The following is a 25,765-nucleotide window of genomic DNA, read 5'->3' as shown; positions in this document are numbered from 1 at the left end:
CGGTTTATTTTCTTGATCAGTCAAACAAAAGCAGAGGTTTTCAGTTCAACCTTCAATGTGTTTAAAATAGTGTTAACATTATGAGCAATGGTGAGTACAATTTGATCGGTAGTAGCATCTGGCATGTAAAAAAATTCCTAAATGGCTAAAAAAAGTCTTTTCAGAGGGGCAGTGTAGATTTGTTTGTTTGTAGTAACATTTTCTGCTGTTTTGACAACCTTTGCATGAACTCGAAATCATTCCTACATTTTTGCCGACACTCTGTTTTAATTCGGTTTTAATGTTGGTGTTTTAATATTATTCCTTATAGAATCATTTGTATAAACCATGTATTTTCATTTGCGTTATAATAATAATTTATGAATAAATAAGGCAATTTTCAAAAGCTTTCAATGATGGCCATATATTCGTTAAAAACAAAAGTTGTACACAGGAATAATACAAAAATAAATTATACATTGCTCTGACGAATTAAACGAATAAAAAACATATTTGATATAAAAGTAAAAAAATTGTGGTATTTTCTAATCATATCATCCAACGTTGTCTTGTAGGTTCGGTAAATTGGATTATAAAACTGATAAAATATATATATGATTCGACTTTATATTGACTATAAGTTGTACAGGGTGGTCAAGAGAAGACAGTTGCTTAGAAGAACCCATACCCGGAAATGTCTACTACGTAATACCATTTGTACAAAATCAATGTAAAATGTTTCATTCAGTTTTTATTACTTTAATTTAAAGTTTGGTGTTTGCACGCGGTAACTGAAAAGTACTTAAACATACATAAACTAAAAAAAAACATAAAAGCATCAATGTTTTTACAAAAAGATAAAACGATTAAAATTCTTCCTGCTGATAAAGGTAATGCGACCGTTAACATGGATTATAATATCTATGAGCAAAACATTAATGATCTTTTAAATGAAAGAAGTTATTAAAAATTCACTCTAAAAAAATTTAAACATGGATTCACAGATTACGCTAGTTTAAACAATGAGATTAAGTCAAAGTCGAGTTTTCTCTTACAGCTTAAGCCTAAGTGTCTCGCAGGATACCCTCTAGGTGATAGTTCTTGATGAATAATTCGTTCTTATTGCAAAATAAGAGCACTATTTATCAATCTGTAATAAAAGACGTGAGAAGATTATGTCATTTTTAAATACAAAAATTTTTGAGTCGAAATACCCAACAAGCAGCTTGTAAAAAAATGAATCCCCCTCAACAATATAGAACTTATATACATAAACTAGTCAGAATGTTTTGTTAGATTTTTACTGAAACGCCAGAAGTTTATATAACTGAAGTTTACTTTGACAGATTGAAATTAAAGCTTCATAAGACCCTAGGAGACGTTTCCAGGCAAGCGTTCTTCCTCTCAAATACTGAAAAGTTTGATCCCATAATTCTGAAACGCCCTATATTGAAGTCAATTGATTCAGATCCTTCCTTATAAAATGCAAAGCTTGAAATGGATGAGCCTGTTTCAAGCTCGTTATCTATTCGGCGAGTAACAGTTGTTTAAATAACTAAAAATCTTAAAAAAACTAAATTAAAAAAAAAAAAAACGAACAAAAATAAACTGGATTTCGGGAATCATATCTAATCAGGAATTTCAGCTTAATTTCTTAAAGTAAAATGCGGTACCACCAACATTCACTGATTTGCCCTCCTCCGCATTGTCTGGCAACATAGAAATTTGGGTCTGAAACACAAAATTTTAAATTCGGTACCAAAAAATTTTTTTGTTCTAACGCGCTTTTAGAATTAATGGATGTACACTTTTTCAAATCAGAACTTTTTATACTATAGTAATTTTTTAAATAAAACTTAAAAATACATAAAAAAGTAAAACGCCGCTGGAAAGTCATACTGAAAATGGAGATTTTTCTCCCACTTTACGAGTGTTTTTGGCTTAATTTATGGACCATCCCGGAATTTTTCGTTGAAAATTATAAATTTGAAGTGTTCTTTAAGGACAAAAAAACGAAAATACTTAAAATTCGGAAGGACACAAACGACACGATCACCGACTTATATTATAAAATTGTCGCTAAAAAAATAAATGCACTTGTTACGAGAGCATTCGGCAACATGGCATTTAAATTACTTAAGTTTCAAAAATTACATTAAGTTTGAAGAATGTAAACAATAAATCGGGAAAATAAATCAGTTTTATTAGTTTCGTTATTAATTTGAAACATGAAAAAAAAAACACGCTTATGACATCAAAGTTCCGTCTCGCTCAGTTCTCCAGCAATAGAAAAGGAACGACAATTGTTGCGTCATTGACAGAAGGCTTGCGCCACCTAAAGATTATTAATCTTCGGCATCCATGACTTCAAAAGCACTTTTCTCGAAAACGGTCGTTTTTAGCAATTTCAATAAGGGATACCTTTTATGCGGAAAAATGATGGGCAAATAAGGTGTTCGATTCAAAACTCACTTACAGTATCAGATTAAAAAGTATCACACAATTAAACGGTAAATCGGAGCTGTAAGTGGCGCCCCCTATTAAGAACATGATAGTACATAGTTAAACGATGTGAATTTCGCGTATTTTAAAACCCCCGTAAAGTAAATTTCATCCAGTTCTAATTTACCGTTCAAATAATATTAATAAAAATGAATTTTTCACCTGCAGCTTTGACGCCCTCTATCGCCAAATCGTCGTTACTATCAGCGTATTGACTAAGATAAATGTGGCTAAATCGGCTTATTTTGGCACCTGCTAACAACCGCTGTTTTTAACCGATCAGAAAATACACTAATTTTTAAAAATTGTTAAATATAAAGCAGAAGACACAGACAGAAAATTTTACTAAGCTGTTGGTCTTTTATCAAACTATCTAAAAAGATAGAAGAAAGAAAGACAGTCTGCCCAGTGTTTATTGGCAGTGACGCAATAATTGTCCATCTTTTTTCATTACTTGTGGGCCGAGCGGGACGGAAATTTGCTGTTTTTGACGTATGTCTGTCATCAAATCTGTTCAATCAATTCACGGAAGTTGCGATAATGCGCAAGAGCAAATTCCGCTGTCCGAAGCTCTTTTTAAATTGCTATTGTCATCTTATTTGTGAGTGTTGACAGTTTCTGTCAATTTTTCCATGTCATCCTGTTAGTTAATGTACAAATGACGCAAATTAGAGTGTTCCATTGTAGACCTTTTGTATCAAAGCAGAAATTCGAAATTCAAATAGAGTGATTTATTTTCCCAATTACTTAATTGTTCACATTCTGCACATTTAATCTCATTTTTCCAACATGAACAAACTTGCATGCCATGTTGCCGACTGCTCTCGTGAAACGTAGATTGGGTATTTTATACAGAAAATAACATGTATGCACTTACATTAAGGCAATAATAATGACGAATGTTTACTTTATGAACAGTACTTTAAAAACTGCCTAAATCCGTGCTTTCACAGGAGAAGAAACGCTCAAGCTTCCAACCATCGAATAGGCGTAGTTACTCACCAGTAAGAATTAAATCAAAATTTATCTCGTAATTGATTTATTTTTGAAAACTTTTTAGCCGATTTTAGGTATTTTTGGCTATTCACGCTATACTATTATTTATACTCACATGAGGTCGCACATCTCCTTTCCTCATGTAACCAACCCCTAAGCAATATGTGCTGTGACCCCACATTAAGGAAACCTCACCACTAGCATTGTCCGCCTTCAATACCAGCGCCCCACCAAGTTTAGCTGTTTCAATGCGTCTTAAATACCTAAGGCCAATCAGATTGAAAATAAAATCGTCAGTTTCCCAATAAAAAAAAACGCAAAATCCTACCTGGAATTCATAAACTTCTCATTTAAACAGTGGTGTAGATCAACGGTTGGACAGTTTTTCTCGACTAATAAATCTTCGGCGATTGTTTTCGCCAGAAGTGTTTGTACCAAGTGTTCACCGCAACCTGTCGTGCAAACCGCTATGCTCGGTCGGCGCGTTTTGTCCAAACTATCCGCCCAAACGCCTGAACCGTACTGAGCAGCTTGTCCCATTCTTCCCGGCCGCTTCAACAGTAGTCCCCCTACAGAAGAAAATAGGCTACTTGGGGAAAGATGTTTGGGTTAAACCGGTCAATGGATAGCGGTAAAATAACACTTTTTTTTGGGAGGTGTTGCAACTGATTCTTTGGGCTCTTCAGTCTATATAAAAACAAAGAAACGTTCTCCTTCACCTGGAGGACTGGGCAACAAAACTGAGAAATCGAGAAAATGGTGTGGTAAATTTTTCCAATAATTTTAAGCAAATCAGCAATGAATCCCAACTACCACAACAAATAGAGCAAATCTGCCTCCATACGTTGAGGTGAAATGCGATCCACTGACTGGCTTCATTTCAAATTGGTCACTTTCTTAAAGATCACCTGCCGAATGCCATAGCGAATCATTGTCGATTTCAACACATTTAAAAAAATGTCAAAAATATATCGAGTCGGCAATAAATTGAAACTTGCAGGTCAAATGGAGTAAATATTTCCTTATATAATGAGGTAAAAAACAGCTTTTTTAGTGCCTCTGTGTCCCACTGAAAATTTTTTGAAAAATTACCTGCGGAATGTGATAGAATATAGAATAGAATATAGAATTGGCGACCTCAAAATTGAAAAAATGTCAAAAATTCCTCTAAGTGGCTCTCTATACAAACAAGTAAAAATTAGCATTCTCAGTGCCTCATTGTCCCACTGGGAAAATTTTGAAAAATTACTTGCCGAATGTGATAGAAGCTTATCGACGATACCGACCTGAAAATTTAAAAAATCATCTAAGTGGCTCATAAATTCAAACTTGCAAGTCAAATAGAGTGAATTTTTCTCTATTCAAAGAAGTAAAAATCAGCTTTCTCAGTTCCCCAATGCAGATTTCTTGAAAATGTTTCTACCGAATGTAATACATACATATTCGAGAGTTCGACCTAAAATTAAAAAAAAAATGCCAAAAATTCATCATAGTCCGAAATAAATTGAAACTTGCAGGTCAAATAGAGTGAATTTTTTTTTAATTACCTGCCGAATGTAATAGAACAATAAAGGCAATGGATAAATTGAAAAATAGCAAAGCTTCAGGCAGCGACGGCATACCTGCCGAATGCATAAAATCTGGCGGAGAAACACTCCATAAGGCCATACATAAAAAAGGAGACAAAAGTAAATGCACAAACTATCGTGGAATAACTCTTCTGAATACATGCTATAAGATACACTCCAATATCCTGCTAGAGAGAATGAAACCATATACCGAAGAGATTGTTGGGGACTGTCAATGTGGTTTTAGATCAAATAGATCCACCGCAGACCAGATTTTTACCATTAGACAAATAATGGAGAAATGCTGGGAATTCAACCGAAACCTCCACCAAATGTTTATTGATTTCGAATAGGCATTCGACAGAGTATGTAGATCAAAGTTGTGGCAAGCAATGCAAGAACTTGGATTCCCAAAAAAGCTTATATCGCTGACAAAAGTATGTATGGAGGATACGCGATGTAAGGTAAGAGTGGGACAAAGTCTCTCCGACTCCTTCAGTATCAGTAATGGTCTCAAGCATTGTGACGCCCTCTCACCTCGACTCTTTAACATAGCATTGGAATATGTAATTAGGAATTCCAAAATCGAGAAGCCAACTGCTATCTTTCATCAAGAGGGACCAAACCTGCTCCTGGCTTTTGCAGACGATGTCGATGTGATTGGCAATAGCAGGATCAACCTCAAAGAGTCCTTCATAAAGTTCGAAGAGGAAGTTGAAAGAATAGGCCTCAAAATAAATGAGAACAAGACCAAGTATATGTACCTCAGTACAAATAATCGGAACCGAGATAGAGTAGGACAAAACTTCTCTATCGGAGACTACAACTTTGAGCGGACAAGACAATTTAAATATCTGGGTACAAGTATTAGTGAAAACAACGACATCACAAAAGCGATCCATACCAGGATACAGGCTGCAAATATATGCCTCTTTGCTCCTCAAAACCTAATAAAATCTAGAATCCTTACCAGAAAAACTAAGCTGAACATATACAAAACAATTATAAGGCCTGTCGTAATATATCGATGCGAGACCTGGACCCTAACGGTTGCAAGCGAAGACTGACTTAAGGTATTTGAAAGGAAAGTGGTAAGAAAAATATTCGGCCCAACTAGAGACGAAAATACAGGGCAATATAGAATAAAAACCAACCAAGAACTCCAAGAACTCCACCAGCATAATAAACGAAATAAAGGCCAGGAGACTACAGTGGGCAGGACACGTAAAAAGAATGCCAGATGATAGAATGGTAAAACTGGTGTGGGAGGAGGTTCCAGGGGGAAAACGTCCATTAGGTCGGCTCCGCCTCAGATGGAGAGATAATATTGCAAAACACCTAAAAGCCATGAATATCGAAGATGGCCCCGATCGGATGCTTGATAGAGAATGATGGAGACGTGTGGTTGAGTCGGCAAAAACCCACCCAGGGTTGTGAAGCTACAGAATGATAACGGTGATGATGAATGTAATAGAAACTTATTGGCGAGTTCGACATCAAAATTTAAAAAAATGCCAAAAAACTCATAGTCCGAAATAAATTGAAATTTGCAGGTCAAATAGAGTAAACATTTCTCTACATAATGAGGTAAAAAGCAGCCTTCTCAGTGCCTCACTGGGAAATTTTTGAAAAATTACTTGCCGTTTGATGCCGAAATAGCGATTTCAACATCAAACTACAAAATTGTCAAAAATTCAGAAAACTTACTAGAAAATCAACACCTGCTCATCAATTAGCACAATAGTACGTTCTACCTAATCACTTTCACGTTCAACACAGATCAAGTTCAAGCACTTTTCGAACCTAATCAAAGACAGATGGCCATTTTAGCCAATAAATTATAAAAAAGTTGTTAAAAGCCCACACAATTTACTACAAAGCCAACATTTGCAGGAAAAATACAACAAAACTTCCTCTATCGGATCAAGTAAAATCATAGTAACAATTACAAAATTTCGCAAAATCTGCCAACAATTGGGCCAGATTCAGTCGCCCCTTCCAAATCTGACAGACAAAAAGTTAGAAATTACAATAAAAAATAATTTGCTCAAGTAATGAGTTAAATAAGTGCCTAACAGTGATACGGAAGAAACTCACGGAAGGCAGAAAAAACATCTACAGACTCGCTGATAAAAATCGAAATAATCAGACAGACCGAACAGAAATACCACAAATTCCTGAAAAAGGACCTGTTACGGAACCTGTAAATGCAGGGCAAATCTTTAAGCCATTCATTCAATGCATTGTTTTCGCTAGTTGCAATTTATTGAATGTTAACTTAAAATTGACTTGAAGAGCCAATTTACTTTGCTAATTTACTGGCCAGTTTGAAATTGATGTTCCCGATTGTCGTTTTGATTCTAATGAACTCATACACACTACACTGTATGTTGCGTAAATACCTGAACTGCACCCGGCTGCCACATTTCCGATGTCATCAATACACACAGCTCCAACCGTATCCATAGACTCACTGAATTCAATCTCGACTTCATCAATTCGGTTTTGGTCAACTTTCTCTTGAGCCGAAATAACTCCGTCAAGCATGGCTTTGTATTTTTCCCTTTGTTTCAACGCTTTACGACTGACTAGCTTTGATTCATTCACAATCTTAATTCCTGCCTTTTTCGCATACTTGTATGCTCCATCCCCTACCATTACGCTTGGTTGTACCAGACCTGGAAATGGAAACGATCTACAATGTGCTCGTTATTTTATATATAAAAATAATCTTTATTTCCTATAGAAAAAGCCTATCGACCCAATCGGTCTTTCTGCCCTTGTGTAGTACATATGTGTCTTAGCCTAGCTTATTCTAAAATTAATTCCTATTCCTAACACTCGTATAAATTAATCAGCTATAAAAAAATTAAAAAAAAATTCTTGGCTTACAAAACAAACAGATCTTAGCACTTAGTTCAGTTGCGTTTGTAGGTGTTCTAGTAAAGTATCTGTTGGGGTACGAAAACGGGAGTGTTTTGTCTGTCTTCTTAGGCAAAAGGGATTCAGTATGGTCCAGTTGTGGGGGTTGTTTGTCCATTTTGTCTGTAAGTGTATTAGTCTGTCCGAAATTTTTGTCATGTTTGTGCGTTCGTATAGTAGTTGGTTGGAAGCAGGGTTGGCTTGATTTGTTTCAAGTGATTTCAATCATGATTGAAATCACCTGACTTTTTTGCCTTCACCAGTCTTTGTACTATGCCTGAATCTCTTTCTTACACTGTTTGCAAGTTGCTCTGCATCCTGACTTATTAGAAGAGCTGGTTTTGATGTAAAACTGCCAAATACTGTCTTCTTTTCTTCCAGCCATTGCGTTCTTTTCAAACTGACTTATTATTATTACACAGACACAAAAAATCTACACACTTTTCAACTTAGCCTCTCATGAAATTTTGTGACGAAATGAAGAAGACCGAAGAAATGCGACGGCATTTATAGATTACGCCGTGCAACGTGCGAAAACGAGTCGCGGGCCGTTGCGACAAGAATTTTTCGCCGAAAATGCGTTCGGACAAGTATTGAATCGGTTCAACTTCGCTTGAATGTTCTCGGCAACAATTGTAATGACTTTAAAACAGCTAATTAAGCGGATTTATCAATTGATTTAATAAAAATAAAAAAAATTTTTTGATTAATTTAAATAAATCAGTAATTTTTTATTTTTTGAATTAAAATCAATTTTTGCCCAACACTGGCTGGAAGGGTTGTGCAGTGGGTTTTGGGGGTGTCTTATTCGTGTTATTAGTCTTAGTGCAATTTGTTCTGTTGTTTGTACGTATCGTTTTGTCCTTTCTGTTCCGTTGGCCATGAGTATATGTCCGTATTCCAAGAGGGGTCTGCAAATCGCTTTGTATATTTTTGTCGCGGTATTTGTTCTAATTCCTTTGTCTTTGTATGTTAGTGATCGAAAGTGTTTTGTTCTTTTTATTGTTTCTGTGGTTATTTTAATTTAGGGCTAACGACAGTTTTATTTATATTCATATACCTACCTAATGGAGTCGGTTCTAGTTGTCTTTGGTAAATATCGTAGGCCAGGCAAATGGGATTTTTTATTCTCCTCACAGCTCCACAAGCGGCAAATAATAAATTTTCGCCGTTCATTACCGAAGCGTCTCCTTCTACAGTGCCGTCTAAAGTCAAATTTGATCCGAATCCAGCGTTCGTCAGCGGATCATCTTCTAAAACTAATTGGAGGCATTTCAGACTGAAACGCTGTTTATTTATATCGCATAAGACTACCTGTTATGGCTTCTCGAACAGCTTCTAAGGCTGTCCCATTATTATTTAGCACTGTCATCGCTTTTCTACAAGCCTTTCTACATAACGCTCCATATTCTTTTTGCTTGGAATCGTTATAACGTCCTGCACCTGCAAGTTGAATAAATCATTAACTTTCGGATTTCGCAGAAACATTATTGTTATTATTGATCTGTTTGTCTACTCACCACAATGAACCGCAATCATTATTGGCTCAAAATGAGGGCCCAATGAATGTGAAAATAAACTGGCTCCAGCTAATAACCTATATTACATAAATTGATGAAACTTAGACCTGAAGAAATTTTAATGAAATGCGACTGTGGTATCACTGTTGGCGAGAACCACTAATGCAATTTAGAAATCGTTGGAACCATTATAATGTGGAGCAGAGAAATTAAAAATAAATTTTCATATTTACCTGGTTGACCAATGACATGACATGTTTAATTGACCTAAATGTCATGGAATCAGCTACTGCCATCTAGTGCCCTAATCGGCATCTCACGAGCTGTGAGGAATCAAATTGAGGACTCTGGCAAAATCAAAATTAAGGGAGTATGCTAACCGTAGACTACGTGATCGTTTGAGTGCCTCCGAAGGTTTAGCTTTTTATATTTTTACCTTAAAGAACACTTCAAATTAAGCACATTCAGCCCCTAAATAAATCAAAAACACTTTTCACGCATTTTCCGTTGGAACTGCTTCATTTAAAGTAAAATAAGAACAAAATAAAAATTCGGGGGGACTCAAACGACATGATCACCCCTATTTTCAGTGAAAGTGTAGTAATTTTTATAGAAAATCTGAATAATTTTCAAGTTTTCTTTACGTCCTGTACAGCAATTTCAAAACACCCTGTATGCATATAGATTTAGCAAGTACTTCATAAAATTGCATTTCGTTTTGTTCAAGGATAGAATTATCTAAAATGACTAGATCAGCAATACTCGACGTCGATTTTTGGTCACATTTTGACATGGTCATCAACATGACTATTCTAATCTACGTTGAAATTAAGATGCTCAGTCAAACGTTACTCAAATTAATTTTTCGTATAAATATCTGCAAGATTGAAGCGCATTGAGCTATTTAAGATCTGGACGTCATCATTTACCTGGCCTTTAAAGTATTGAAGTCGTCAAATAAACTTTCACCGTGAAAGAAAGAGAAATAAATCGCTTTTAAAATTTTCAGAATGCCACTAGAAACAACTGAGTTTCGGGCCCAAGAATGTAAACTGAAGCTCGTAGAGCGACTTAACATCTGGCCATCTTCATTTGCTTCTGACCTTTAAATTATTGAAGCCATCGAAAAATGGTTTTGTCGTAAATAAAAATGAATCAAATGGCCTTTAAGCACAGTAAGATCTTAACTGAGTTTTCACATGTGGACCTCAAATAACTGACTTGTGAACCAAACAAACTATACTGAAGCGCATTGAGCGACTTCGGGCCATCTTCATTTGCGTCTGGCCTTTAAAGTATTCAAGCCATCAAAAAATTAGGTACCAACAAAAGAACGATAATTAATGGACCTTTAGGAAACGAAAAAGTTGAGGAAAAGGAAGAATCAAAGAAAAAATGCGGAAAAGAAAACATATTGTTATCTACCTTTTTTCGCTCCGCTCTATCAATGGTTGAGTCTATGGGCTAGAATTGGCTTTAGGGATTGCTTTTTGTATGTATACATATTTGTTTGTCAGCCATTTATCTTATCGGTCTTTGGGAACAGATTTCGATAGTTTGTAAACGCAATACAAAGATCCTTAAATCTTCAAAATGCTTAATAAAAATTTGAAATAAATCAAAAACTATCTCTGAAGATTCACAAGAAATCAACCATTCAAACTACCAATTTCGAAATTTAAATAAAGCATGAAGCCAAGATGAATTTAGAAATTATTTTGAACTTTGAAAACCTGCACGGATGCAAAAGTTTTAATCGCCATCTTTATTTACAATTAATTGTGCCAATTTATTGTTTACTTTTATCAAAACTACAGAATATTAATATTTCCACTATTAAGATGTAGAGAGCTACATTTCGTTTCAGAGATTGTTTTTTCGTTTGTATGCATTTATTAAATGCATTTACTAAAGTTTATTAAATTAAATTCACTCAAAAAACAAAGTTTTTAGCTGTCGCTTAAAATCTTTAAAATTTGGCAAGAAATCAAGCATTTATTGGTTGTTTGCGAACAGATTTAGGTACCTTGTACATTCAATTCCATGACCTACAAATATTGAAGGACAAACCCGCAAAAAATCAACTATTCAAACTACTGATTTCGAAATAAAGTTAAAACATTTAAAGCCAAATTGAATTATTTTAAAATTATTTTTGAAACTTGAAAATATACATATTTTTTATATGGAATTCGGCTAAATTCCTTTGTTAGATTTTATTGTTTTCTTCTTCATAAGTTTTAAAATCTTAGGATGCAGCGAACGAAAATTCGCTTCAGATATTGTTTTTTCGTTTGTATGCATTGATCAAATTTTATTAAATTAAATTAACACAAAAAACGGATTTTTCAGCTGTCGCGAAGTTAAACTAAAACATTGAAAGCCAATTGAATTATTTATAAATTATTTTTGAAACTTGAAAATTGGCACATTTTTTTATACAGTATTGGGGTAAATTCCTTGCTTAGATTTTATTGTTTTCCTCTTCAGAAATTTTTGAATCTTAGGATGCAGGGAACAAACATTCGCTTCAGAGATTGTTTTTTCGTTTGATCAAATTGATCAAATTTTACTAAATTATATTAACACAAAACACGGAGTTTTTAGCTGCCTCTCAAAGTCATTAACATTTGGCAAGAAATCAAATATTTATTGGTTGTTTGCGAACAGATTGAGATACCTTGTAAACCCAATTTCATGATCTACGAAATGCTGAACAAATTTAAAAATAAACCCACATAAAATCAACTATTCAAACTACTAATTTCGAAATTAAATTACAACATTGAAAGCCAATTGAATTATTTATAAATTATTTTTGAAACTTAAAAACTGGCACATTTTTTTATACAGTATTGGGGAAAATTCCTTGCTTAGATTTTATTGTTTCTTCATTCGCTTTAGAGATGGTTTTTCTGTTAGTGGGCGTTTATCCAATTATAATTTAATAAAGGAAACTGAAACTATCGCTTAAAATAACTAAAATTTCGCAAAAAGTCACCCATTTATCGCTAGCCTGTGAACAAAATGCCTAATAAACTTTCAAAACTGTATGATTCTCATCTTTATTTATTTGCGTCTATTCAAATAACCGACTTGGGCATTTATGTATGTTATACCTCTGTGTTCATTCATATTCTGGCGCTAGCCGCTTCTGTTTACATATGATTCGATCCTACCACCCAGCACTATGCAAAATTAGGTTAGCTTCAAGTGTATTTCTTTGTTGTTTTCTTTCCGAAACTTTTTACATTTTTAAAAGCTTTTTATGTTGTTTTTTTTTTCACTTTATTAGAGTTGTTGGACACTGTCGGGATTGGTGCTGATGGTGTGCGTTTGTGTATATCTCCAATGTGTTGACCTCAAGCAACCTTGTACTCACAAAAATATCTTGAATCTTTATCTAGATTGAGTCGAGTTGTAACCATCATCGAAGGTACAAAGTGCGGGTTGTTTCCATTAAATTAGGCCCGTCATCCGACCATTTTGTACAGAAATTGGTCCGATTAGTTGACCCAAATCGGGACAGAATTGATATTTTTTTCTGGCCGACTGGCAAATTGCTAAACGCAATAAAGAGAACTATGGCCGAACCGCAAGGGGTCGGTGTGCGAAAACGCGCCCTTAGTGCCACCAAGGCCGAGGAAATCCAGGCTGTTGAACAAAAATTCCGAAAAAGCCAGCCAGACAAACCGTGAGTAAACATTCTTTCAACAACACTTCGATTCAGAGGGACAGAGGGAGGGTTATTTTGAAGCTTGGGACACTCGGGAGACTTGAGAATGGCCAAGATCTTATTGGTTGAAACCGGACTTCAGACATGACGTTTCTGTTGCCGCCAAATTCAAAAATTTACAGGGTGAGCCAGTCTATAGTAGCAAGATTTTAACGGTCGTCAGAAAATCCAATTTTAAGCGATAAAGGTCATATAAACACATAATCGAACACAGCTTCGTTTTGTGCTACCTACAAGGTGGCAAAGTACACATTCTGTTTTAATTAAAAAATAAATGGTGTGCGTCACGGGACGCTCGACAAAAGTGATAACTTCATATATTTATAGAAAACATAAAATATCGAATTGTTTAACGCATGATGGCAATAATAATTTTGTTTTATAATTTTACTATTATTTTTGGTTTAATAATTTATAAATAGATCAGGAATAGGTAAAGTGTAATTCAATTTTCTTTTGAATGTAAAATATCTTTTTTAGTTGCAACATTTAATATTCTTCAACGAGAGGGTGTACATATTGCTCTTCTTGAGTTTGTGTAAACTCTTCTTCTTCAGTTTCTGTATTTTTAGTCGTAATTTCTTATTTGCTTTGTATAATCTTTGACGTTCAGTTGATGAAAGCTACTTTGAGTTGATCTATTACTGAATGCTCATTTTTAGCACGAAATTGTTTTTGGCGTTCAGCATTATTTAATACTTTTCGCTGCTTCAACTTGTAGAATTAAAAAATCAGTTAATTTTGGTGATTTGATTGTTCTATCTGTATAAAATATACGGTAAAACTAGGAAGAGCTGTAGAGACAGGTTACACTTGACACACTATATGTATACATACATAGTGTACGCCATCGCGCGTAGATTAAAAAAAATATTCTTACTGGACTAATCCAATACTAAAACAATTTAAGTAAATTGAGAAGGTTTAATCATAAAGGAATCAAAGGGCATATGAAGGGAAAAAAATAATTTTGATGCGTGGTAAACACAATTAATCATTGAAAATAAGCCCTAATAAATTCGTTTTACATATTTTGCAACTATAAGCTGAAGAGAGATTCGTATCGTCTTAACATCAAGAATGCGTTGCGTGATAGAAAATAAGAACACGGAACCCAGGTTTTCTGAAATAACCGAGGTAAACTCAAATATTTTTTCAATTAAATTCAAAACATATTTATTATATATTACTACAAAACAGTAATGATGTTTATCATTTTATGTTAAATATGAAAGATTACATTGATTATCATATATCTAAATATTGATAATTTGTTGTTACAAAATAAAATAACAAATAATAGAACATATTGTTGCATTAAAAGTTATTAATAATAGTTGTCACTTTATTTGCACTTAATCTTGAGCGTTTTTCATAAATTGACCCTGGCTTCTTTGAAAAATATCCGCTCAACATCTGGTTTAACAATTGTCTCCGATGAAAATCACTAAACAAGTAGGTAGTAATATTTTACGAAATCGGAACTTTGAATCGTGCAATACAAGGCAAATGGATATCATCAGGGCAGCATCTGGACTACAGACGGAGGGTAAGACATAGGGAATCGGTACCGGTATTCTATCGATACGATTTAATTTAATTTAATCTTTTCTTGATACGAATTTGCGTTCGCAATCAATCACGCGATTTAAAATAGGTCCAACAGTTTTTCAAAAACTTTATTGTAGTGGATCTTAGGCACAATTTTGTTGCACAACATCGATTGTTAGTTCTTAAAACAATATTTAATAGTACGCGGCAATGTGCAATCTTATTTGCAATGATAAATACCCGGTCGTTTGAACATGATTTTGAAAAGTTTGTAATACTTACATGTTTCTGCTAATTTATGGACGATCCGCACTTTCTTGCACTTAAACTGCTTTAGTGTGTATAATTGTGTGTGTACTTTAATTGGAAATTAAAAAAAAACGCGAAACTCGAACATGCATATAGTACATGAGAACTCTTACTTAGTATTTGCAGTATCTGCAGCTTCTCCCTTGTTAATTTGTTGATTTATTGTTATCAGCGTTATAAAATAAACTGCACCAAACACACCAATATCACAGTCACTAATTGATATATCAAAATCACCGTCAGTTTAATAACGCAATCTGTATTTGAAAAGTTTATCAGATCTACAGATGCACCCGCACTAAGAGATAAATGTCGAATTCAAAGTGCATATGTGCGTCCCAAGCCTCAGTCGCGAAGAAGTCGGAGGGGGAGCCGCCGTTACCGAGAAAAATCTGTTCACCGTTCCATAAAAAGTTATCACTTCAAAAACCGTAGGCAAATCTTAAGATACTGCAATAAATTCTACAGGATCTCCGTTAAGCACATGATCAAACGAGCGCAGCGACATTCTTGGGCTCGAAGGAAGACGATCTGTCCTAAGTTTTTCTAAGAAAAAAGGTCACCTCTACTGTTGATGGTCAAAGGTGTCCCGTAAGGAGCCGCAGTATATTCTGGGGCTTATCGCAATACGGCAATGTTGAATGTCGTTCTACTCATAAGTACTATTGCTCATATTTTCATAACCGCCTTCTGTGCCATAAACATTAACAAAAATTTGATTTTGCAGTTATTCTTGGGTTCGGAAGATTTAGTCTTGAATATTTTCTCTGATTGTAAAATATATTGTCCAAATAATTCCGCATAAATTTTTATAAAATTATGTTTTTTTACTTGAAACTTGTGTGTTCTGAAATCAATTGAAAATCATTAGATTAATTTCTTTAAAAGAATCATCCAGATCAACTAGATTTTTGAAATTGATTTTGATCTAGAAAGTCGGACATAAATTTTCGCAAATTTGGCGAAACTTGGACATGATAAGTTTGCCAAATTTGCAATAAGTAAATAAATAAAATAGTCAATTTTACCATTCCAATCCGGTGCAAATAAGTCAAATTAACACACCAAAACCAGTTTAAAATCTACATACTTACTTCTGGACACTGAAATGTTAACGCTGAAAAATGACAGTAACAGTTATGACAGGTGCAAGTTAAATGTTTTTTTTGCCTACTGGACTGGTCAACTGTTACAATTAAGTAAGTTGGGGATAAGAACCGATTTTCAAGTAATACGAGAATTGTTTTCATTTAAATCTGTTAATTTGTTGTGTATTAATTTGTAATTAAAAAGTGATTTAAAAAAAAACTCGAAAACACAGAAATGTTGACATTGACAAATTACAATGACAGTTGAAACTTATCTTTCTCTTTGCCTACTGGTTAACGCTTACAATTAAGTATTAATACGAAATGAAATAGTTAAACATTGAAAAACTATTAAACTATTGAATACTTCAAGTTGGGGATAAGAATTGATTTCAAGAGATACGAGAATTGTTTTTATTTAAATTTGTTAATTTATTGTCTAATAATTTGCAATTAAAAAGTTATTTGATAAAAAAACTCGAAAACACAGAAATGTTGACATCGACGAATGACAATGACAGTTGACACTTATATGTTTCTCTTGACCTACTGGTTAACGGTACCTGTAACTAGAATAGTTAAACATTGAAAAACTATTAAACCATTGAATACCTCAAGTTGGGGATAAGAACCGATTTTCAAGAGATACGAGAATTGTTTTCATTTAAATTTGTTAATTTGTTGTGTATTAATTTGCAATTAAAAAGTTAAAGAAAACTCGAAAACGGTTACTTTTAGCGAAGTCAAACAAGAAAACTTTTTCACGTAAATATGAACGCAAAATTATTTTTTAAAACCGAGATGGCACAAAAAAGTTGTTACAGTTTAAAAATTTAATAATAATGCCATTTGGTGCCCTCTTTAAATTTGGAGAAAATGTTGACATGATTGGATGTGGTATGGCGATAAGCACCAGAATTCATAGTTTTATTACTGCGAATTACGTATAACGAACGATAGACAGACTTTTTAAAAACAGGTTTATTCCTTTAATACAACTGTTCAGGTCGAGGTTAGAAGCAAGAATGAATATTACTATATTTATACATTAAAATGAAAGATTGGTTAAACTTATTGGTCAGCAGTTCCCAGGGGTTCAGGTGTGAACCTTGGCGACTTCTAGCGGAAGATGGCTGCGGCGTCAGCGGTTCCCATGAAGTATCTGTGCTATCAGCAGATACTACATATGTAACTTGCGTCTTAATATTTTCGCGAAATATTTTGCAAAAATTAAACTAAAATGTTTACTTTGTCTGTCTTTCAATATATGATTTAATGGTATTTTCATCTTAAAATTCTATTTTTTATGGACCGTTAAACTCCTGCTATTTTAAACTGACTCGCCCTGTATATTGTGTAATATGCGCATTTTTTTTGTTTGCCCGGCGGCTGGAGGAATAAAAATCTTGGCAAAGACACCCATTGTTCCGAACCCCGGGTAGTATTAGATTCTTACCAACTAAAAAACCCCTTTTTTGTACTACGAGGTTTCGGGAGTTATCCTTTAAAACTTGTAGTTCTCTCTAAGAATTTGTCAGCTCCGGCATCCGTATGCCATAGCATCCCCTTGCCATAGCAAGCAGCTAGCAGGGGCATCTTATTAATTTAATGCCTTACTTATACTTGCATGCTACTTACTACAAACACTACATTATAACCACACTTACATCTTACGCCGTTTGCTACCTATTGCCCTAGTGGGCTAGTTGGTGTCTAGGCTTTTTTTCCCTGGGTCCCAGATCTTCAGGAGTGTCACTGACAAGGTTTCTCAGCTCTTCGTTAGAGTGCCTTCCAGCTTTCTCAGTCTGCTTTCGCTTTCCTTGCGAGAAACTCTCTTAGTGGCTCCCACTCCAGGTCCCTGTAGATTTGGGAGTTTCTAACAAACCAGGGCGCATCTATGGCCATCCGCAGAAGTTTGTTTTCTGTGGCCTGAAGTCTATTCAAGTGACACTCGGCTGCATATCCCCACGCAGTGGAGGCAGACGCCAGTGTCGGCCTGAATATGGTCTTGATGAGGAGTAGCTTGTTCCTAATATTCATCTGGTTTCTTCTATTGAGGAGTAAGCACAACTTGGCAGTTGTTGCTTTAACCTTGTTGATGGCTGTTTTTATATGCTTTTTCCAGTTCAGCTGCATATTTAAAACAACACCCAAATATTTAGGGTTTCTTTCCCATTCGATGTTTTGTCCCTCTATGGTGATGTTGCCATCGACACTGTCCTGCTTCCTGCCAATAAGTAGGGCCTGACTCTTCTTTGCATTTATCTTCAACTTCAATTGCAAGCTGGAGCGTTGCCTGATGCGGTCCTTGCGCCATGAGGATGTCAGAAGGGTCGTATCATCTGTAAAGAGTGCCAGGGTCGTATTGGCAGGTCTTGGGATGTGTATATCCCATATATCGCTTGTGTATATGTTGTATCGTTTGGGTGGTGGTTTGCCCTGGCCTCACTCTCGATTGCTTCCGCAAACGCCTTAGCTTTACCGCCATCTGTAAATACCAAACCTTGAGTTCCGTGGAGATTTGGAATCTTGGTATCTTCTCTTCTTAGGGCCTTTTGCAAACTCCATATGCTTTGGTCCTCAGGATTCAACTTTCAAGCGGTGTTCCCATTTCTGGTTCCTGTTCCTTCCTTCCTGTTCAGTAAGGCTTCTTTCAGCAGTTGCCCTTGTCGGTTATGGGCGATTCGGTTTTCTTCTGTGGGATGTCTGCGGAATGTCCTGACTAGCCTTCTATGATTGGTACAATTTAACCTGATAGAAATTAAATTTAGCGCTGTTCTAAAATATCGATAATTTTCCATCTAACTCTGAAATTATAACAAATTCCCAGTAAACGAATAATTAGGGAAAGTTACTTGTTAGTTCTACCGAAAACATTATCGAAATATAAATGAGACTAAGTACATATTCAGTAATTTATCAAATAACATCCATATATAGATAGGCACTTTCGAAGGACCAGTTTATTCATTTTGTAAACAAACTTTCAAAGAAAACTTTGCCAACCTGGCAACGTTTTTGGACCGATTGTTTAGTCATAAACGCGTGAAATAACAGACATCGAAAAGCCTGTACTTAAAGCAAATATAAATTGAGCCAATTAAAATGTGGAAAAATATACAGGATGTCCCATTAAAAAGGCAAAGTTTGGCTTGTATTTGAAACGGATAACGTATAGGAAAAAATTATCTGCGCTATTGGCTTCACTTGTGTGTTATTTTCTAGTTGCCACAAGCCCAGAGATTCACTGTTCACCTGGAATTCAGGGTTCAACAATTTTACCGGATTCGTAAATTGGGCCTTTTTGCTGCTGTCCATCGGTGGGTTGAGACTGCTTTTGGAAAATTTCATCAAGTGAGAGAAACGTTTGCACGCACACCTAGTTCTGGTTTCCTTATTTCCTGGTATTTCAGATATGGGATCAGGGTGGATCCAATCGAATGGCTGTATATTTTGGTCAACGGTGAAGGCTCCGAATGTCCTACACTGATTTTACTTCTATGTAAGGTGGATTCGAACAAAATCTCGACAATTTTCGACCGCTTTTCTCCCTTTTCCAGATCACGTTGTTCCCGTGCTTCTGTGCCTGATCATAGAAAAGGCGCTATCGGCGGTAAGTGTGCGACTATTTGATTAAACTGTTGCTAAAATGTGTGTATTTTTTCAGGAAGTGGTTCCAAATGGTTTAGGGATGGGTACTCATGTGGTAAATATTTTGTCAGTGATTCTGGTGCCAATGGTCCTCATTCACGTCAAGGAAGGTTTCAGTTTAGGTAAGGATTTAATAAATTTTTGTCTACTGTGCTGCTCATTCAGGATGTTCCAGCTATCCGTAACTCGAAAAATACAGTTGCAATAATTACGAAAATTGCCGGTCAAGCTAAAGCGCCTAAAAAGTTTTCAATTTAAAAACTATTTTTTAAATTAACACTTCCGCTTGTTCCTAAAGTACACGTCAAGTCGCTTAGTTTAAATGGTCCACCCTGTATATATTACTACAAAATTGAGTTTTGTAGAATCTTTGAGATTCTGGACACTTTTATGTATGAAGTTGTATACGTATTTCTAACGGTTTTGGAAATATTTGCATGCAATCCCGAATGTTCTTACTGATAATCTGCAAATGACAAAATATTCCACAAGGGAAATTTTGCACAATTGCGTTATTTGAGTCGCGAAATGTGTAATTTACTGAGAAAAGCATTTGTCAGGTCCTACTTTCATACAGATTGTTTGAAAAAAATCTTCAATCTAAGGTTTTTCAAATTGTAACCCCCCATTTTCTCGCGAAAGCGTGCAGCTTCAAAAATAAGTATCTCTTTCCACTATTAATTTTATTTTATGTGAAAATAAAAACTTTGAATTGATAAAATTGTCTAGCTACTAAATTGTGCCAAAAAGTCAGGGATTTTCCGCTCTGGAAAAAGCCGCAATTTGTATAATTGAAGCGCCCGGGCATGATTATTAATGATTTTAAAAAAGTAACTGACAGCTGTCAGCATTCCTTGGGCATCTGATTGCATTAAGTGGTCACGTCATGGCAACTAAGAGTGACAGGATTTAAAAGAAGATGCTGCAAAATAATTATATGAAAACATTGTATATGTTATGTATATACAGACACCCTGCATATTTCAATTAAACCAATTTTTGTTTTTTTTAGTTGGGGCATCAACAGTTTGCACGATGTACAGCATCCTGTTTCTGAAAATGTGGTCGTACGTCCAGGTGAACATGTGGTGTCGCATGTCCCGGCAAAAAACCGGAAAAAGCTCTCTAAGAAGACAGTCGGTGTCGCTCAGTAATCTGCGGAAGGAACAGCAAGCGCTAAATCAGGAGCGAGAAACCAGTGAAGTTCAAAATGCAAGTCTGAAGCAATATCCGGATAACTTGAACTTGCGCGATCTCTACTATTTCATATTGGCCCCAACTCTGTGTTACGAATTGAATTTTGCCAAAACGGAACGAATTCGAAAAAGGTAAATATTCAGAAATATAATCTGGTTATTGTTGCTGAACCCATGGACCTATAAAATGGCCACCCCGAGCACCGGATCTAACTTCTCCTGTAATTTTCAAGCACTGTCTACTGACAGTGTCACAATACACTTGCGCACCCAATTTATTTCTATATGACTTGAAACGGCCTACTGAAACTTAAAATATGAAACTGTTGCTTCTTAAATTCGAATCATAAAAATAATGTTTGTGAAATTTATTCGTATTTTTTTCACTGGTAAGTATTTGACAGCTACCACAACTGCTCCCAAAATGACATAAAGCCCACAAATTGTAGGATTTTTCTTAGTCTATTTTAAACATTGTTGAATATAAAAATTCTTGTTTTAACAAGCATTTTTGTTAGGTTTGTATTCAGGAGAGCCTTCGAGGTACTGGCGGGCACCCAGATTATTTTGGCGGTTATTCAACAATGGATGATTCCATCTGTTAAAAACTCCCTGGTACCGTTTAGCAACATGGATTACACGGTGGCTACCGAAAGATTATTGAAGCTTGCAGTAAGTTTAGCTTTTAAAATGCCCCCTGGCAACTTTCTGTTATTGGTTGCAACTAGATTTGCATGCTATAAATACTGTTTTTTTCTTGTAGCAGATATTTAACAGGGTTTTAGCAGGTCAAACTTTTCCAATGAACACACAAGGTTAGCATGGGTGTGTGTAAATGGTCATTTTTTTGAAATGCGAAAACAAACATAAATAATTTTGCATGTGTCTTCTGTTGTTTTCCAGTGTGATCTTGACAGCTGAAATTATAAAACAATGTCGTATGTGCAGGGTGATAGAGGTTAAATATTGATGACGTCAGGAATTTATAGAACAGGTTATAGGAACGATGAAAAGTTTTGCCCCCAATTGGCACCGTTTAACTAAGATTTTTTTCGACTTTGTTACTGTGAAAGTTGGAATGGTGATTTTTATACCAGGTTTCAGAAAATGTTTAATTTGTTTTCACTTTTAAAACTTTTCTTAGTGGTTTTTAGCGAAAATGCGGCTCTTAACCACTTTCCATTTATTGAAATTGAAGAGTTTTCCATAAGATGAAAAAGGATAGCGTCACGTCAGCGATGTGTGTCAAACCGTTGTCACGGTGACATAGTTCGGGAAATGTCGCGCATTTGCCAAATCCATATTTTGTTTGTACTTGACTTCTTCGTACACTTTTGGTCGGTATTTGGATTAGTTTCGATTTGTTTATTACGCTTCTGTTGCTGCTTTAGTAAAATTCTCATCAATATTTTCAATATATTTTCACTTATCTAAGCAATAAAAAAAAATTAAAAAAAAAACCAATCGGACGCATTTTCGAAAATCTCCAGCACTCCTTTTTATGGTTCTTTGCAAACATTCTGGAAAACTTTAGGCATGGTATTCCGGACTGATCAAATGCGCTACCGGCTAAAAGGACTTTTTGCCTCTTTGGAGTTGAAAGATTTAGTGTCTTATGTTTTAATTGATACATTTGCTTTGTAGCTAATTGTTTCCAGCGAGTTTTGTAACTTGGCATACTCTGTATAGTTTATCTTAAGCCTTTTGGCAGTGACGTCATTATTTGCAGTTAAGCCCCAGATTGAAATTTACTCATGTGCAAGCTTGAGCGTCTCTGTATCTGCCCGATGTTTGCAAAGAAATATTTTTTGTTGAATCAGGTGTTATTGTTAAATTGAGGAATTTGTTTGCAAGTAATATTTTTATTTTTAATTGCTCATAAATTAAACAGTTGTTTTTGGTAGTGCTTCATGTAAGGGCAGAAATCTTTTTCTTAGAAAATACCAATATACTATTTACTAGACCAATCGACAACATGGTATTTAAATTACTCGAAATTTTGAAAGTGAGGTTGGGGATACAGATTGTAACAATAAATTGGAAAAATTAATCAATCTCTTTAGTTTTGTTCCCGAAAAAAAATGCTGGATGCTCCATAAATGAAGCCAAAACACGCTTACGAACTTTTGAAATTTGCTTTCCCAAAACCACTTATTTATACACGAAAATGAGATTGTCCGGTGCTAAATCGCGTTTGAGCTATCAAAAACTCATAAATCCACATGCAAAAATCTCGCTAAAATGCATAGTAATTGGGTTTTTCGCATCTTTTCTAACGTCGCCCATTGATTTAGGTTATCTAGCTGGTCGATAGTCAGATGGCGGATTATTTGTCCCTTTCGGGAATTCAACGCAATGCGGTGCTGCCACTTATTGTTTGTGTTAGCATGGTTGAAGTGATTTTTTAGATGAAACTAAAATATATATACAAAAAGTAAAAATTAATAACCTGAAAAGTCCGAAATAATCTAAGCCGACCCAAATTGAATGAATCTACATGCTAGGTATCCAAAGAAACAATTTTTATTAACTAAAAACGTTTTGCGCCTGGAAATGATGATTTTCCTCAAACTTTGTGAGTGGTTTTTCTTCTAATTTATGGACCTTTCAGGAATTTTTTTCTGAAAACTGGAAAAACTTTTTTCTGAAACTGCTTAATTGAATATATCCTTTAAAGTAAAGCAAGAAAAACCTAATCATTCTGAGGCACTCTAAAGGACACGCTCACCAAGTAAGAAAAATCTTGAATCATCCATAGATTTCTCTAAAAGTCACACATATACACTTGAAATTTGCTTTCCCCAAACGCATCGAATTCATACATGAATACTGATAGAATCGTTGGTCATTGGTTAATTTGCCGAAATCAACTAAATGCGACGTTCCCGCGTATTACTTTACCAAGGGAAAGATTTCACTTTTAGTTTTTTGTAATTTTAATTATTCTACTTGGGTGAGTTTGGCTTGTGTTAGGATGGTCTAAGTGGCTTTTTCCATTAATCTTCAAAAATTGTATAGTGAAACCTATACCAACCCCGAAAAATCGTGGAATTGACGGTTTTAACTTAAAGTAACTTGTCGTTTCCCAAAACCACTTATTTATGTACGAAATTGCGATTGTCGGGTGCTAAATCGTGTTTTAGCTATCAACAATTCATAAATCCATATGCAAAATTGTCGCTAAAATGCATAATATTTGTGTTTTCCGCATCTTCTCTAACGTCGCCCATTGATTGAGGTTATCTAGCGGGTCGATAGCAGATATTTTTTCCTTAACGTCCGCACCAGTCCTGGCTGATTGCGCTTGCGCGTCTCACTGCCAAGTTGCCGCTATGTACATACTTGGTTTTTAACCGTCGCGCCTTGCTCGTATAGCGACGCCTAACCTCAGAGAAAGTCGTGTGGCGAACTCGATCCGCCACTTCTCAAGTAGCAGCTCCAACCGAAATGCCAGCTATATGTCACCGCGTAACATCTGCGCCGTTTCGGTTCAAACGTAACTTCCAATACTACATACTGTATCCAGCGTATAAAGCAGGGCCTTACTGACGAGTGCCCAATAGGTGCCCGGGACGAAACGCATGGTGCTTCAACGTGGGCCACATAGTCTTTTACTTTTTTTTAGTCAATTGTTTCTGGTTAATGTTTGTTTGTGTTCAAGATGCGATCTTATAGATGACAACACACAGGCATGTATATGTATAATTAAAGTGAAGGCCATAGACAACATTTAAATATATCTGTTCATGACTTTAGAAAGCAGAAAACAATAAAAAACAAACAAGATACATGACTATTAAAACTCCAAGAATCCAAATCTTTACTGGGGGAGCTAATTGTATAATCGCTAACGATGAAATTAGCATGAATTTCAGCAACAGCCACTGAACTTAAAAGGTGGTCGTTTGCAATGGAAGTATCAAACCGGCAACGCGGCAATGATACGCGCAAGCGCAATCATCCAGGACTGAAAAAATATCTGCGGGTCGGTAGTCGGATTATTTGTGTCATTCGGGAATTCACCACAATCCGGTGTTGCCACGTATTTTGGCGTTGTTTTCCTTTCGGTTAATTTTGAGTTAGTTTGTTTGTATTAGCACGGTTGACGTGATTTTTTAGATAAAACTAAAAAATATACAGAAAGTAAAAATTAATAACCTGAAAATACCTTGAAAAGAATTGAATGCGTAACGTATTTTTGCGTTGTTTTCCTTTCGGTTTGTTTGTGTTAGCACGGTTGAAGTTAATTTTTAATAAAACTAAAAATATACAGGGTTGCTCATTAGTGCGTCAAAGTGCGATATCTCAGTAAATATGAACTTTACAAGAAAATACGACCTACGAAGTTTTTCATGTTTAAAAGGTCCACATTTTAAAATTACTTTCCAATATACGGGGTGTATCATAAACGTGTGGTAGTTACCAACTTTGGTTTTTTAAATGGAACCGCCCCTTTTTTCATTCATTTTCAGATTTGTCGTCAAAATTTAAGTTAAGTTTGTGTCAAACGTTTTACCTGAAAAATTTACGATTTCCGAGTTATTCGTAAAAATGTGAAAGTTTTGACAGCTACTGGGTTCCACAGAAATCGATGCTGTACACTACCCGCTGCGAATTTTGGAAAACAGTTTTCAGCGATTCTAACAGAACATCATGATCTACGCGTAGATATGTTTTAAATTATAAGAAAATACTTCTAAACCGCGCAATTAGCCTCTAAACTTGCATGTTTTTAAACCTCAAAAAG

At 35.3% G+C, this 25,765-nt stretch overlaps 2 protein-coding genes across 4 annotated transcripts in view; one reads left to right on the top strand and one right to left on the bottom strand.

Moving 5' to 3' along the window:
* Nucleotides 1–376: 376 nt before the first annotated feature.
* Nucleotides 377–9,935, bottom strand: LOC109533685 (threonine aspartase 1). Of its 2 annotated transcripts, none has more exons than XM_048661006.1 (8): nt 9,721–9,934; nt 9,488–9,564; nt 9,282–9,410; nt 9,032–9,226; nt 7,448–7,723; nt 3,806–4,046; nt 3,593–3,740; nt 377–1,129 (listed from the first exon to the last, which is right to left on the bottom strand). In XM_048661006.1, the coding sequence occupies exons 1-8, from the start codon at nt 9,741–9,743 to the stop codon at nt 1,118–1,120; spliced, it is 1,101 nt and encodes a 366-aa protein (XP_048516963.1). In that variant the 5' UTR covers nt 9,744–9,934; the 3' UTR covers nt 377–1,117. The 2 variants fall into 2 exon arrangements, with proteins under 2 accessions (XP_048516963.1, XP_048516962.1); XM_048661005.1 differs by lacking the exon at nt 377–1,129 and adding an exon at nt 1,593–1,710 and having other exon boundaries at nt 9,721–9,935.
* Nucleotides 9,936–12,695: 2,760 nt separating this feature from the next.
* LOC109533688 (diacylglycerol O-acyltransferase 1) overlaps nt 12,696–25,765 on the top strand; it is a 23,858-nt gene continuing 10,788 nt past the window's right edge. For both annotated transcript variants that reach the window (XR_007280303.1, XM_019899065.2), the window contains exons 1-7: nt 12,696–13,181; nt 19,397–19,525; nt 19,585–19,673; nt 19,732–19,784; nt 19,839–19,944; nt 20,835–21,150; nt 21,537–21,690. Coding sequence is in view for 1 of the 2 variants with exons in the window: in XM_019899065.2 (XP_019754624.1) it covers nt 13,072–13,181; nt 19,397–19,525; nt 19,585–19,673; nt 19,732–19,784; nt 19,839–19,944; nt 20,835–21,150; nt 21,537–21,690 (957 nt within the window). In the remaining variant the exon portion in view is untranslated. The remainder of the gene's footprint in view (nt 13,182–19,396; nt 19,526–19,584; nt 19,674–19,731; nt 19,785–19,838; nt 19,945–20,834; nt 21,151–21,536; nt 21,691–25,765) is intronic.

Source organism: Dendroctonus ponderosae, unplaced genomic scaffold (assembly GCF_020466585.1).
Source record: "Dendroctonus ponderosae isolate FM_Combo_2020 unplaced genomic scaffold, Dpon_F_20191213v2 Dpon_F_20191213_1, whole genome shotgun sequence".
NCBI classification, from domain to species: Eukaryota; Metazoa; Arthropoda; class Insecta; order Coleoptera; family Curculionidae; genus Dendroctonus; species Dendroctonus ponderosae.
This window is presented reverse-complemented; position numbering and strand designations above follow the sequence as displayed.

Bases quoted from the DNA above. Each gene is read 5' to 3' on its own strand.
- LOC109533685 (XM_048661005.1), bottom strand. From the start codon at position 9,743: ATGTCATGTCATTGGTCAACCAG. The intron at 9,565-9,720 runs GTAAATATGAAA...TATGTAATATAG, and splicing joins TCATGTCATTGGTCAACCAG to GTTATTAGCTGGAGCCAGTT. The intron at 7,724-9,031 runs GTAGGTATATGA...TTCCATTTCCAG, and splicing joins ACTAGAACCGACTCCATTAG to GTCTGGTACAACCAAGCGTA.